This window comes from Papio anubis, chromosome 9 (genome assembly GCF_008728515.1).
Source record: "Papio anubis isolate 15944 chromosome 9, Panubis1.0, whole genome shotgun sequence".
NCBI lineage: Eukaryota > Metazoa > Chordata > Mammalia > Primates > Cercopithecidae > Papio > Papio anubis.
The window spans coordinates 95,641,531-95,655,259 of NC_044984.1; the positions used below are offsets into that span (position 1 = coordinate 95,641,531).

The 13,729-nt window shown below is 39.9% G+C and overlaps 1 protein-coding gene across 3 annotated transcripts in view; it reads left to right on the plus strand.

The window, feature by feature from the left end:
- Nucleotides 1–13,729, plus strand: part of UTP20 (UTP20 small subunit processome component) — a 108,525-nt gene that overhangs the window by 13,160 nt on the left and 81,636 nt on the right. For all 3 annotated transcript variants that reach the window (XM_017946146.3, XM_003907027.5, XM_009181515.4), the window contains exons 11-17: nt 175–252; nt 2,434–2,612; nt 6,421–6,576; nt 6,712–6,800; nt 9,206–9,311; nt 12,544–12,694; nt 13,324–13,386. In XM_017946146.3, the coding sequence (XP_017801635.2) occupies nt 175–252; nt 2,434–2,612; nt 6,421–6,576; nt 6,712–6,800; nt 9,206–9,311; nt 12,544–12,694; nt 13,324–13,386 (822 nt within the window). The remainder of the gene's footprint in view (nt 1–174; nt 253–2,433; nt 2,613–6,420; nt 6,577–6,711; nt 6,801–9,205; nt 9,312–12,543; nt 12,695–13,323; nt 13,387–13,729) is intronic.

The following is a 13,729-nucleotide window of genomic DNA, read 5'->3' on the forward strand; positions in this document are numbered from 1 at the left end:
CTGTGTAATCAGCAGAAGCCCTTTGCAACTGTGGAAGCGCCTTTGGAGAAGGCTGGGCGATTGGACAGAGCACTGAGTGAAGTGTGCCTGCCGTTCCCTTCTATAGCTGCTTGCTGGGGGGATGGGGAAGTACTCTCTGTGTGCTTACATTAATATTTTTTACCTTGGTCACAGATATTTGAGAGCAGATTTGAAAAACATTTAATTTTCAGTTTTTCTGAAGTCATGTTTGCCATGAAGCAGTTTGAGCAGGTAAGCAAGATACTAAGTTCAGAGTATTTTTAAAAACAAATCTATCACGAAAAAATGATCAAATTTGAAATCCTGTTGTTTGTTTTTTGAGAGGAACAGGATAAGTGCTCGATGTTTTAGTCAATATGTTTTTTAAAGAAATTATATTCAATTCTAGATTACTTGTTTTTTAAATAATCCTTTAGGTAGTTACAGAACCATGTGGTAAAATTGAAAAAACAGTTTAAGAAACTTCTATGTGATTTTGAAGCATAGAAAATAGTTTGTGAAACAATTTGCACTGGCGGAAGTTTGCAAATTGATTTCATTGCTCCAAAATAAGGTAGCTGAGTGTGGGAGAAAATGTTCTTATCTAAACCTGGATTTATTTTATTTTTTTCTCTTCCTTCTCATCAAACACTTGCCCCTCCTCCTAACTAGTAACCCTACAGTATACTTCATGGAAACATGTCTCTGTATCTGTCCTCTCAATATTCTTCCTTTTAGCCTTTGATAATATATATTCTCATTTGCCTAAAAAGAACACTTTTGTACCTGTCCAAGATCTGTTTCTTTCAGCTCCATGAGAACACTTCAGCTGACTCTGTTTAACAACTGCGTTTTTCCTTTCTCCCCTGTTGCCTTTGGTCTTTTTTTTTAAATCTTATTTTTATCCAAATACTACATGTATGTATGTAGTTTAGGAAGTCAAACCAGGTTAAACAGCAGTCATTTATTTTCTGTTCCCATTTTATTAGCAGCCATTGGATCTAATGATTTTTAGCTATTTTTTTCTTTTCTTCTTCTTTTTTTTTGAGACAGAGTCTCACTCTGTCACCCAGGCTGGAGTGCAGTGGTGCAATCTCAGCTCACTGCAACCTCCGCCTCCCGGGTTCACGCCATTCTCCTGCCTCAACCTCCTGAGTAGCTGGGACTACAGGCGCCTGCCACCACGCCCGGCTAATTTTTTGTATTTTTAGTGGAGACGGGGTTTCACCGTGTTAGCCAAGATGGTCTCAGTCTCCTGACCTCGTGATCCGCCTGCCTCGGCCAGCTATTTTTTTCTTTTATTTACTTTATACTTTTAAATCATCTGAATATTCTGCTTTACCTTGGTTTGCCAGTTTTAGTTCTCATGTGTAGACTTCCTCGTATGGCAGATGGACTTTAGTTCCTTTGTACCTCTCATGCTCCCCATAGAATTATATCACAAATTTTGGTTGAATCCATATTCGACACATACTTATATAAACAAGGAGTATTTTATGATTACGTGACCTTTTTGTATACATTCTCATTTTTCTTTCTTTTTTTTTTTTGTCAAGACATAGTCTCGCTCTGTCACCCAGGCTGGAGTGCAGTGGTGCCAACCTCCACCCCCCGGGTTCAAGTGATTCTCCTGCTTCAGGCTCCTGAGTAACTGGGATTACAGTTTTGCACCCCCACGCCTGGCTAATTTTTGTATTTTTAGTAAAGACAGGGTTTCACCATGTTGGCCAGGCTGGTCTCGAACTCCTGACCTCAGGTGATCTGCCTGCCTTGGCCTCCCAAAGTGTTGGGATTACAGGCATGAGCCACCACACCTGGCCTCATTTTTCTTAGAGTTTATAATTACCTCGTTCTTTAAAAACTGGAAATTGTTTTCTTTGAATAGCTGGCCAGTGAGTCTGTCTTCCAGCAGCTTTGTAAATGTCCTTCACATGACAAAACTGTCAGATAATTTAGCAGCTCAATTTTTCTTTTTCTTCTTTCTTGGAGACATTTCTCCTGGAGCAAGTCCAGTCTAAATGCATTGCTTTCTCTGCCCACTGCACAAATGTTGTACTGGGACTTCCTTTTGCTTCTCTCTCGTTTCCTGGGTTCCGTGTTTTTCTCTTGTTATAGTTTAGTCTCTAATTTTGATGGGGCTGGGGAGGGTTCATGGAGATAAAATATTGAGATTTAATACATCTGAAAATGTCTTTATTCTCTCCTCATACTGCATTATTGGTAGGCAGGCTATAGAATTCTAGATTCTAAGTCATCCCTCCTCAGAGTTTTTAAGACATGGCTGCACAGTCTTTAGCTTCCATTGCTCCTGCGTAGAGGTCTAATGCCATTGTGATTCTTGATCCTTTGTTTTTGGTCCAGTTTTTTGAATTGTTACAATCTTCTCTTTATTATATCTGTTAATAAGTGTGATTTTTTTTTTCTTAAATTTAGCTATTTCTACCAAGCTTTCTGTCATATATTGTGAATTGCTTCCTAATTGATGATGCTGTAGTCAAAGACGCAGCTCTGGCCATTCTGGCCAAGCTCATTCTGAACAAAGCGGCACCTCCCACTGCTGGCTCGATGGCAATTGAAAAGTACCCTCTGACTTTCTCACCGCAGATGGTGGGGTGAGTGCTAAGTTTTTATTCCTGGAATGATGATAAGATTACCCATTTAAATATAATATATCAAAAATACTGTAAAAAAATGAAGATCTATATGTAACTGGAAGGATGTCCGTGATAAGTTGTGTGAAAAAAGCACGTTGTAGAGCTACACACATAATATGTATAGTATGATCTCATTTTGCAAGGTAAAGCAAAATGTGTGTATGAACATAGAAAAACACGTAGAAGGATACACAAACCTGTTAACTTTGTTTACATCAGAAGGATGGTAAGGGAAAGATAGAGGTGACTTAATTTTTTAACCATTTATTGTAAAATTATTGTAGATTTATGTGCAGTTGCAAGAAATAGTACAGAGAGGTTTCATATACTCTTCACTCAGATTCTCCCATTAGTACATCCTGCCTAAGCATACTGCAATACACAACTGCAGAACTGACATTGGTGCAATCCATCAATCTTAATCAGATTTCATCAGTTGTATGTGCACTCATCTGAGTTTGTATACATATATAGATATATAGCTGTATGCAGTTTTATCACGTGTTGATTTATAACCATCACCAGAGTGAATATATGGAACTGTTCCCTCACCTTGAGGATTCCTCATGCTACTTTTTAATAACCACACTCCTGGCCAGGCATAGTGGCTCACACCTGTAATCCCAGCACTTTACGAGGCTGAGGCAGGTGGATCACGAGGTCAGGAGATCGAGACCATCCTGGCTAACATGGTGAAATCCCATCTCTACTAAATATACAAAAACTTAATGGTGGTGGGCGCCTGTAGTACCAGTTACTCGGCAGGCTGAGGCAGGAGAATGGCGTGAACCAGGGAGGTGGAAGTTGCAGTGAGCGATATTGCGCCACTGCACTCCAGCTTGGGCAATAGAGCGAGACTCTGTCTCAAAAAAAAAAAAAAATTATATACCTTTATATTGTTTCAGTTGTTAAGTGTCATGGATTAATTTCTTAATTTCATTCAAAATGACACCCTTTAGAAGTTAAAAACAAAGCTTATTTACACACATGAGAAGATTCGTAGTATCATTTCTCAAATAGTTAAGTGGATATGCGTCTAGAAATTGTAGCTTAGGAAACCAGTTCCCTTGTCTTTCCTTTGTTTTTATAATTAATCTTCTTATTTATCTTGGAGTAGTTAGACCTGTTGTTGAGTTTTTGGTTTGCTCTGAGGCAGAATTGATGGGCATTCCTTGAGTTTGTGCTGAATACTCGACTTTGAAACATCCATGGAGGTGGGAGTAACTGTCCCACAGTCATACAGCAGAGCTAGATTTTGAGTTTGATCAGCTTGAGATTCTGGAGGAACCTATTTTCTTTTTTAAATGTTTTATTTATTATTATTATGATTTTGAGACCAGGTCTTGCTCTGTCGCCCAGGCCGGAGTGCAGTGGCACAATCACGGCTCACTGCAGCCTCGACCTCCAGGGCCCAAGCTCTCCTCTCACTTGAGCCTCCCAGGTAGCTGGAACCATAGGCACGCACCACCATGCCCAACTAATTTTTTAATTTTTGTAGAGACGAGGTCTCGCTATGTTGCCCAGGCTGGTCTCAAACTCCTGGACTCAAGTGATCCTCCTGCCTTGGCCTTTCAAAGTGTTGGAGTTATAGGTTGAGCCGCTGTGTTTAGCAAACTCATCTTAACACCTACTTGTATCTTCTGTCTACCTTACAAGTTGCTTCTCTATTAAAATATGCCAACAGCATCTTGTTGGTTTTTAAATGTATTGAATTCTGATTCCTGAGGAATGGGTAGTGAGTAACTCCTATAGAATTATTCCTTTGAAACTTTCCTCTTGATTTGTCAACACCCAAGCCCATCTCCAGCAGGCAGATTCCTTGTACCTGCCAAAACTGGGTTCTGTGCAGGGGGAGTGAAGCTGCTTTGTTGTTTGGCTTCCATGAGGTGAAGCTAAGGTTCTAACTGAGACTGGGTGTCAGACTTTCTTACCTCAGCATCTCAGCCATCTCAGATCCTCCCAGGAAGGTGGCGTGTTAAAATAAATAAATAAATTTAGACGTGCTAACTCACGGCAAGTACTCCCACTTCTGTGTTTCTTTCTCTGCAAAAATACCCCTCTGCTACACCCCACGGAGATATGGCATATGTGAATGGTCACCTTTGTTTTGATTCCTTCTGTGAAGATTTTAAAATCATAGTTTGAATGTTACTAGTAACACTCCATCTACCCATCTCACCAGTTTGCTGGGATAAAAAATAAAGATAATAAATGTGAAAAGACCCTTTAGAAGATAAACTTATTGTCATTTGACAACTACTTAACAGTGTCAGGCACTGGACACTGGGGTGCAACAAAGAATAAGAAAAAAGTTCCTTCTTCGGGGGAGAGGAATGTGGTGAGACAGGTAAGCAAATAAGCGAGATGATTTCAGATCGTGGTAAAAGAAGACAAAGCAGTATTGAGAGGGAGAGTGAATGGAGAGGGGTCACTATTCCTTTCCAGGGGACGTTTGGTCCAATTTTAAGCTGGGAAGAATCCAGCCTTGCAAAGATCTCAGTGAGAGACTCTCCAGACAGAAAGAAAAGTTAACTGCAGAGACTCTGGGACAGAAATAAGCTCAGCATGTTTGAAGTACAGAAAGAAAACCTCTGTGGGTAAAGAGCAAGGAGGAGAGTGGGATGAGAGGAGATGGAGGTGGGCAAGGGTCCGATCACAGAGAGCCTTACAAGATGACGTAAGGAGTACGGACTTCATTGGTGGAGCCATTGGCAGGTCTGGAAAACGGGAGTGACGTGGCAACTAATGACTCACTTTTGTTTTTTAAAGCATCTCAGTATTTTGTAAGATTTTTGCAGATTGTTGAGTCATGATTATTACTAAAAAGACTATATATATCAAGATGTGGTGACTTTAAGGAATTGATAATTAAATTAACTTAATTATCTATCATGATTTCCAAACACTAAACATTCTGGTAAGTATGAAACAAAAGAGAATGTAGCTTTTTGGTGAATTTTTTTTCTTTTTCTTTTCTTTTTTTCCTTCCTGCCCTTAGCTGACTGTTTTTTGATGAATTTTAATGATAAAAAGGGCACAAGAGTAAAAACCTGATATTCCACTTCTATTGCATAACAAGCTAACCAAACTGGAGTTGGAGGATAAATTGTAAAACAAATCATTTAACTTATGATTTCTGTGATTTTTCTTTTGATTAGATTTTTGTCTTTCAAATAGGACCGAGGTATAGCACACTGGCAAAAATAAAAAGAGGCTAACAAGAGTAGTACCAGAGTCACAGATATTCAAAACAGAATGTCATGTCGGAAAATGTCATTGAGCGACTGTGTATCTGGTCAAAGCAGCAGGAGAAAATTACTTAGATATCATAATCATGTTAGTGGTATTCGTCAACTTCATCACAGTAACTCTGCAACATCGTTCTACATTTGTGGATAGTAGTAAAATTCATGTCAAAAAGGAAAGGGAGAATGGACGAAGTCAGTTCATTCCAGTGAATTGCCAATCAAAAACATGCCCAGGAGCACAGAATTGAGAAATCATACTTAAAACTAGAAGAAACTTGGTTTCAGTTATAAAGCAAATTAAAATAGAAGTGAAAGGAAGTAGAGCCAGTGGAGCTGAAAAAGCCTCTTACTGAAAACTCAGTAAATGACTCACATTTATTTAGCTCAACCACCACCACCAGTTCCTTCCCTCTAATGCTCCACAATGGTAAGAATCCAATTTTATTTCAGACTTCAGAGGGCAACAGCGATTACATCCTCTGTTATTTTAAACATATATGTTTTTTTTAACCCTTCAGGTCCTATATAAAGCAGAAGAAGACTAGATCCAAGGGAAGAAACAAACAGTTTCCAGTATTGGACCATCTTTTATCTATAATTAAGTTACCCCCAAATAAAGATACTATTTACCTTTCACAATCTTGGGCAGCCCTGGTGGTGTTGCCTCATATTAGGTAAGAAAATAAGCTATGTTTAATTTTGAAAGAGATAACATGCTGATTAAAATATGTTAGCCATTCCTTGCTGTTCTCTGAAACAAACCACTGAATGCCAGTTTGAACTTTTCCCTTTTTCTCCCGCTTGGACAGACCTCTTGAGAAAGAGAAGGTGATACCACTCGTCACCTGCTTCGTAGAGGCACTCTTCATGACTGTTGATAAAGGAAGCTTTGGGAAAGGTCAGTTACAATCATCATGTGTTTTCTTCTCTTCTTTTCTGGCACACTCAAAGTAATTGTAAACACATGGGCTATTAGAGAATAATACTTACATTGTGTTCTGGCATAACCCCCTGGATGATAAATCTGGAAGAAACGAGGATATGGTGGGTGTGTCTCACTTTTACCACATAATGTGGTGACTGGGTCATGGTGGCTTGAGCATAAGGAAGGGGACATATCAAAAGGATGCCATGGCTTTGAAGGCCATTTGTTTTAGAGCCCCATACCAGATCCTATTTCTCATCTCCCACGTACATCTGACTCCTAGTATGCACCTTATGCTCCAAGCAAATCCATTTGCTTACCCTGAGAAAGATACATTCTTTTACAACTGTGTGGCTGCCTTTGCCCATGTGTTTCCTCTGCATGGAGACCTTTCTAGGTCTTTGTCATTCAGTGAACTCTTGCTTATCTTTCAAAACTCGGCTCAGGCACAACACCTCTAGGAAGGCCTTTATGACTCTTCAGGCAGAATTAGACTACCCTGCCCAAAACACCATTTCCTATTGGATACTTACATGTCTCCCCCACTAGCCTGCAAACAGCAAATCAAAAGCAATTATTTAATATTTTGTTTTATTCTAATGCAGAATTTTTTAAAAAATCACGCGTACATAGTGGTCATTCGTTCACTTAAATATTAATATTACTGTGCTGCATTCTGTGTTAGATACTAAGCAGATGTATTAGAGAATAAAGTGAACTCACCACATGTCAAGTGCTCTGTAGCCATATGTGACTGGTGGCTACTATACTGGATTGTGGCGACATATTAGGACAAGTATTTTTATCATTGTAGAAAATTCTGTTGTACAGCGCTGATCTAGAGCTTAGAGCAGGGACTGGTAAAATCTTTTTGTACAGGACCAGACAGTAAATGTTTTAGGTCTTATGGGCCACATTCAGTCTTGGTGGCATATATATATATTTATATATATTTGTATATATTATATATATTTATATGTATTATATATTTTTTATATATTATATTTTATATATATATTTTTTAAACAACCCCTTCAAAATGTAAAGATCATTTTTAGCTTGCAGTCCATATAGAAACGGGCTGCCTACCAGATCTGACTTGCAGACCATAGTTTGCTGACCTCTGGGCTAGAGACATAGTTTGCTGACCTCTGGGCTAGAGACTAAATGAGTGTTTAATTATCATTAATTATGCTGGATACCATGGCTTAGACCTGTAATCCCAACACTTTGGGAGGCTGAGGCAGGAGGATCACTTGAGGCCAGGAGTTCAAGACCAGCCCGGGAAATATAGTGAGACCCCCCCTGCCCCCACTCTCTTTAAAAAAATAAGGCTGGGTGTAGTGGCTAACGCCTGTAATCCCAGCACTTTAGGAGGCCAAAGTGAGTGGATCACTTGAGGTCAGGAGTTCGAGACCAGCCTGGCCAACATGGTAAAACCCCATCTCTACTAAAAATACAAAAATTAGCTGGCTGTGGTGGCACATGCCTGTAATCCCAGGTACTTGGGAGGCTGAGGCAGAAGAGTCACTTGAACCTGGGAAGTGGAGGTTGCCGTGAGCGGAGATCACACCACTGCACTCCAGCCTGAGCGACAGAGCAAGATTCTGTCTCTAAATAAATAAATAAAATCATTAATTGAGTGTATTATAGGTAGTAGCCATTAAATATGTGACTTCTCATAAACTTGAAAAATAAAATCAACAAGTTTTATACCAAGATAATTTCTTAGCTATTGATAAATCCAAGCCTGTACTCCTCAAAAGTCCTAGTTTTGATAACGTCAGTGAGTGGGACCATTATACTTGGTACTCATTTTGGTTAATGGAACATACATACATTTTTATTCTCTACTTCTGAGTATTTATTTATTTATTTATTTTGAGACTATCTTGCTCAGTCACCCAGGCTGGAGGGCAGTGGCACGATCATGGCTTGCTGCAGCCTTGACCTCCCAGGCTGAAGCAATCTTCCCACCTCAGCCTCCCTGGTAGCTGGGACTACAGGTGTGAACCACCATGCCCAGCTGATTTTTAATCTTTTATGGAGATGAGGACTCACTGTGTGGCCCAGGCTGGTCTTGAACTCCTGGCCTCAAGTGGTCTTCCCACCTCAGCACCCGCAAAGTGCTGGGATTACAGGTATAAGCCACCATGCCCAGCCTTATTTTTCTCAAGAAAGGTAAAATATAGGATTTGGAAACTTCTCTTTTCTGTTTCTTTCTGTTATATTTAGATGTTTGACAGATAATTCTTTGGAAGGCACGAATTCACTTTAAGAACTTCCCATAAGTAGCAAGTATTTGATAAATAAGGTATTTGATAGTTATAATGTCAAAGAAATAAGTAATGTGGTTTCTCCTGTTTTTCTGCCCTTAGGGAACTTATTTGTTCTTTGTCAAGCTGTAAATACTCTACTAAGTTTGGAAGAATCTTCTGAACTTCTTCATTTGGTTCCTGTGGAACATGTGAAGAATTTAGTATTGTAAGTAAACATCTTCCAACTGGCTTAGTAATGAATAAAATATAAAAGCCTCTATTGTTGTGAAATCTTGGACATAATGAAAATCCCCTTGATCTATTTTATACCTGAGTTGTATTCACATAGTGAAATTTAATATTGATTTAGATCCTCCAGTTAAAATAAGTACATTTGACACAGTCTTTAAATACAGATTCATCTTTGTAAAGGGTGTTTTACTACGTGTGTAGATTAATGGTTCCAACAGGAACATTCCCACTCTTGTTCGGCCTCAACTTGGCGTGATCAGCATTTCCGAAAACTTCCCTGTGTTCTTTTTACTACACACAGAAACCATCCAGTTTCTTTTTTGTTGTTGTTGGTTTGGTTTCTGTGTTTGCTTTTTAAGAATAGTTCAGCCAGCCTTTGATTTTGGTAGTAGCACAGAACCATTTGGGGGGAGTCAACAATGTATCTTTTCTAAACTGTCAAGACTTGCTGCTTTTTCCTGAAGTCTACTCCATTTTATTTCCAAGTGTTTTAAAGATTTATTCATTCACTTTGTTCAGTAGTTAATCATTTGCTCTTCTCACATGCCAAGCCCTGTTCTAGGCACTGTGAAACATAGTGAATAAAACAGACAAAATTCCCTGCCTTCTTGTAGCTAGTGTTGTAGCCAGAAGAGGCTCTAAATAGAATAAATAAGTAAACTGTATAGCGTGTTAGGAGGTGCTAAGTGCTGTGAAGAAAAACAAAGCAGGGTCAGGGGACAGGGAGAGTCCAGAGGTGAGGGGAGCGGTTGCAGTTTTAAATCGAAATGATCTTACCAAGGAGGAGACGCTTGAGCAGAACGTGGAAAGCAGTGAGGGACATAGGCCATGAGGATACCTGTGGTCTGGGCTGCTCCCTGGGTTCCAGACCTGGAGGCGACATGAGTGCCAACGCTTTGTAGGGGTGGTGGGTGCCTGGCTCGAGCAGCAAGGAGAGGTCATGTTGGCTGAGCAGAGCACAAGAGTGGGTGGTAGGAGAAGAGGACATAGAGGTGGAGGCAGTAGACCTCCTTAGGTCACCACAGGGCCTTGGCTTTTACTCTGAATGAAAGGGGAGGCCATGGGAGGATTTTTGGCAGTGGAGTGACTTTGACCTAAACAGAATCACTCTGGCTGCTATGTTAAGACGAGACTGTAGGGGAATACTATAATAATCCGGAATCTCTTTGCCTTTCCAAATCTGGGTGAAGTTGGCATTTCTCCATGGTTAATTGTATTGGTTTAAATTAACTTCCTTTAGAGAGGATTAGTTCTTTGACATCACCACATTTACCGTATTACATAGTCTCCCTTTTAAAATCATTCTGTTTAAACTTCTCGTACTTTCACCCTTGGTATAAACAATTGAAGGTGGCTGTAGAAGTTGAAACAAAAGACACACATAGCGCAGAATGGGGCCCATGTTCCCCCTGGGGAAGGCCAGCTTGCCTCCCAGCCAGGTGGCTCTTAAGCCTTGGAGACACAGAGATGTCCAACAGGAGTGGCTCTGGTTTTGAGGGCAGGGGCATAAGCTTGCAGAGTAGACACAGGATTCTGTTCTCTTTGCTATGCTAGTGAACTGATGAGCACCTAGGTTTCACCGCCAAGACGCCTGGTTTTGAGTCTTGAATCCACCACTAACTAGCTCTGTAGCCTTGGGTGACTTAGTTAACCTCAACTTGATTATCTCTCAAAAAGGGATAGCGAAGAAAAAAAGGAAGGAATAGAAATCTCACCTTGTAGAGATTAAGTTGTGCAATGCATGCAATAATAGTAATAAACAATTGCATTGATTGTGTCCTTATATGCACATTATGTACATTGTTTAATCTTCACAACAACTCCATTATGTGTGGGTACTGTTACCAGTATAGATGGGGGAACTAAAGTTTCAAAAGAAAGCCGTGGTCTGAACTCCTGATGAGTCTCCTTTCTTCCGCTCTTGCCCTGCTGCTTCTAAGTGTAGGACATGCCACTCTTTTGCTCCCCACCCTCTAATACAGTGCTTCTCAACTGGGAGCAACCCTGGAGACTTTCTGGCTGTCACAGTGGGGGGAAAGAGCACTGTTACTGGCATCTAGTGGGTGGAGGCCAGGGATGCTGCTGAGCCCCCTGCAGTGGGCAGCACCGCCCTCCACCACAAAGAGTTCTCTGGCCCAAAATGTTGGTAGTGCTACTGTAGAGAAACCTTGCTCGAGAGGTATCCCATCTCACTCTGTATAAAATCCAGCGTCCTCATCATGTTCCTCGGGGCTCTGTATGAGCTAACCCCTGGCTACTTCTGACATCTTCAGGCACTCTTCCTTAGCTCAATTCCAGCTGAGATGGTCTCCTCGATGTTGCTGCAGACAAGCACACCTCACAGTTGGCATTGCAGTTCCCTCTGCCTAGAATGCTTTTCCTTCAGATACCCTTTTAGCTCACTTTTTCACTTCCTTCGGTCTCCTCCTTTTAGGAGCACCCCTGTATCAAATGGTGCTTCTCTTCAGCCCCACACCGTCTCCCCAAAACTCCCTGCATGCAGTCTTTGTCAAGCCTTTTTCCCCTGGTTTACTTTTCTTCATGTCACTCATCACTGTCATAGTACTTATTTATTGGCTACTTTCACCTACTAGAATATAAGTTCCAAGAAAAGAACTTTGTCTTTTGTTAACTGCTCTATCTACAGTATCTAGAAAAGTCACAGTACATAGTAGGTATTCAGTGAATATTTGTTGCATAAGGATGATACTAAGAGGTTAAGCAACTTGCCTGAGGTTACACCGCTCATGAGTGATGGGGCTGGATTCAACCCTGGGCTGCCCTACCCCAGAGCTCGTGTGTCAGACCACTTGTCTCTACTACTTTCCTCATTGGCTTGGTGCCTGGCACATGACAAACACTTAATAAATATTACATATATATATATTTTAACAAAGACTATATATATATTATATATATCATATGGCTGTGATTTACAACTATGTGGATTGAAGAGGCAACATTGGAGTCTAGCATATGCTACTCCCTCCTCTGCCTGCAACCAGCTGTGTGTCCTTGCATACGTCACTCATTATTGCTAGGCCTCACATTCTTCATCTATGAAGTGAGCCAAATGTCCACATGAGACTTTTGCCTGTTACCTTTTACATTTTCTTCATCAGTGATCATTTTCTGTGGCTTATACTATAGTCTAGATACTCTGGGTCATATGGTGCAGTTTGGGTCTAATGAACGTCTCGTTGCAGAACCTTTCCTCTGGAGCCATCTGTGTTGCTGTTGGCTGATCTCTATTATCAGAGATTATCCTTGTGTGGCTGCAAAGGGCCACTTTCCCAGGAGGCTTTAATGGAATTATTTCCCAAGTTACAAGCAAACATTTCAACTGGTGTATCCAAGGTAATGGTGTTTTGTGGTAGTGTGTCCGCAGTCTCTCTTCTCCTGTTTCTATATGGACTGCAGTGATTTTCAGAGCATCTTAGTTAGAAAGTGTTGCTATGGGATGATTTCTGTTTAAAGCAATGATTCTTAAATGTTGGCCTGCAAACTGATTGCAGTAGGATTAGTTAGAGAGATTAATAAAAATACAAATTCTGGGTCCCTACCCTCAGAGATTCCAATTCAGTAGGGCTAGGGTAGAATTGAAAAATCAACATAGTTTTTTTTTTTTAAGTCTTCTAGGTGGTTCTCCTGCTCATTTAGGTATGCAGAAATACCTGAATATTGTACATTACTTAGGAATAAAAATCACTAACTTTAATTGAATCGTCAGCTTAATCAACTTCTTTGTACTTATTTACAGACACGGTTATAGTGTCATAGTTCAAAGAAACTACTAATTGTTCCATGTACTATTTTAACTAGGTGTTGGTTGGTGTTGAATATGAAATAAGGGCTAGAATAGGCACGTATTACTCTGGTCAAATGGTATTTTTTTTTTAATAGTATAAAACTTAAATCTTGCTGTGAATCAGTTTATTTTTATGCTTAAACTTTGGAATTTGAAAGATACCTTTTACTTTCTCCAGATTCGACTTTTGACAATAAGGATCCTAAATCATTTTGATGTCCAGCTTCCGGAATTAATAGAGGTACTTTAACTGTTTGAGTGGATAGGTTTAAAAAAAAATGTGGTTTTACATATTATTGTAGTTTCCAAAATGATACCTTTGCAGAAAATTAACACACTATATATTTATCATAAAAATTGTTTTTTTTTTTTTTTTGGTAACTCTTACTCCTGTCTACCCATAAAGTCACCACTGGAAATCCACCGTTAATTGGTGAATATTCTTTCAGACTTTTTGAATACACACATACATATAATTTAAACAAATGATATCACGGGGTTTTTCCATATGATTACCTCTATATCTACCTCATACCTCATTTCTTTTCTTTTTACGGGGTCTCACTCTGTCACCTAGGCTGGAA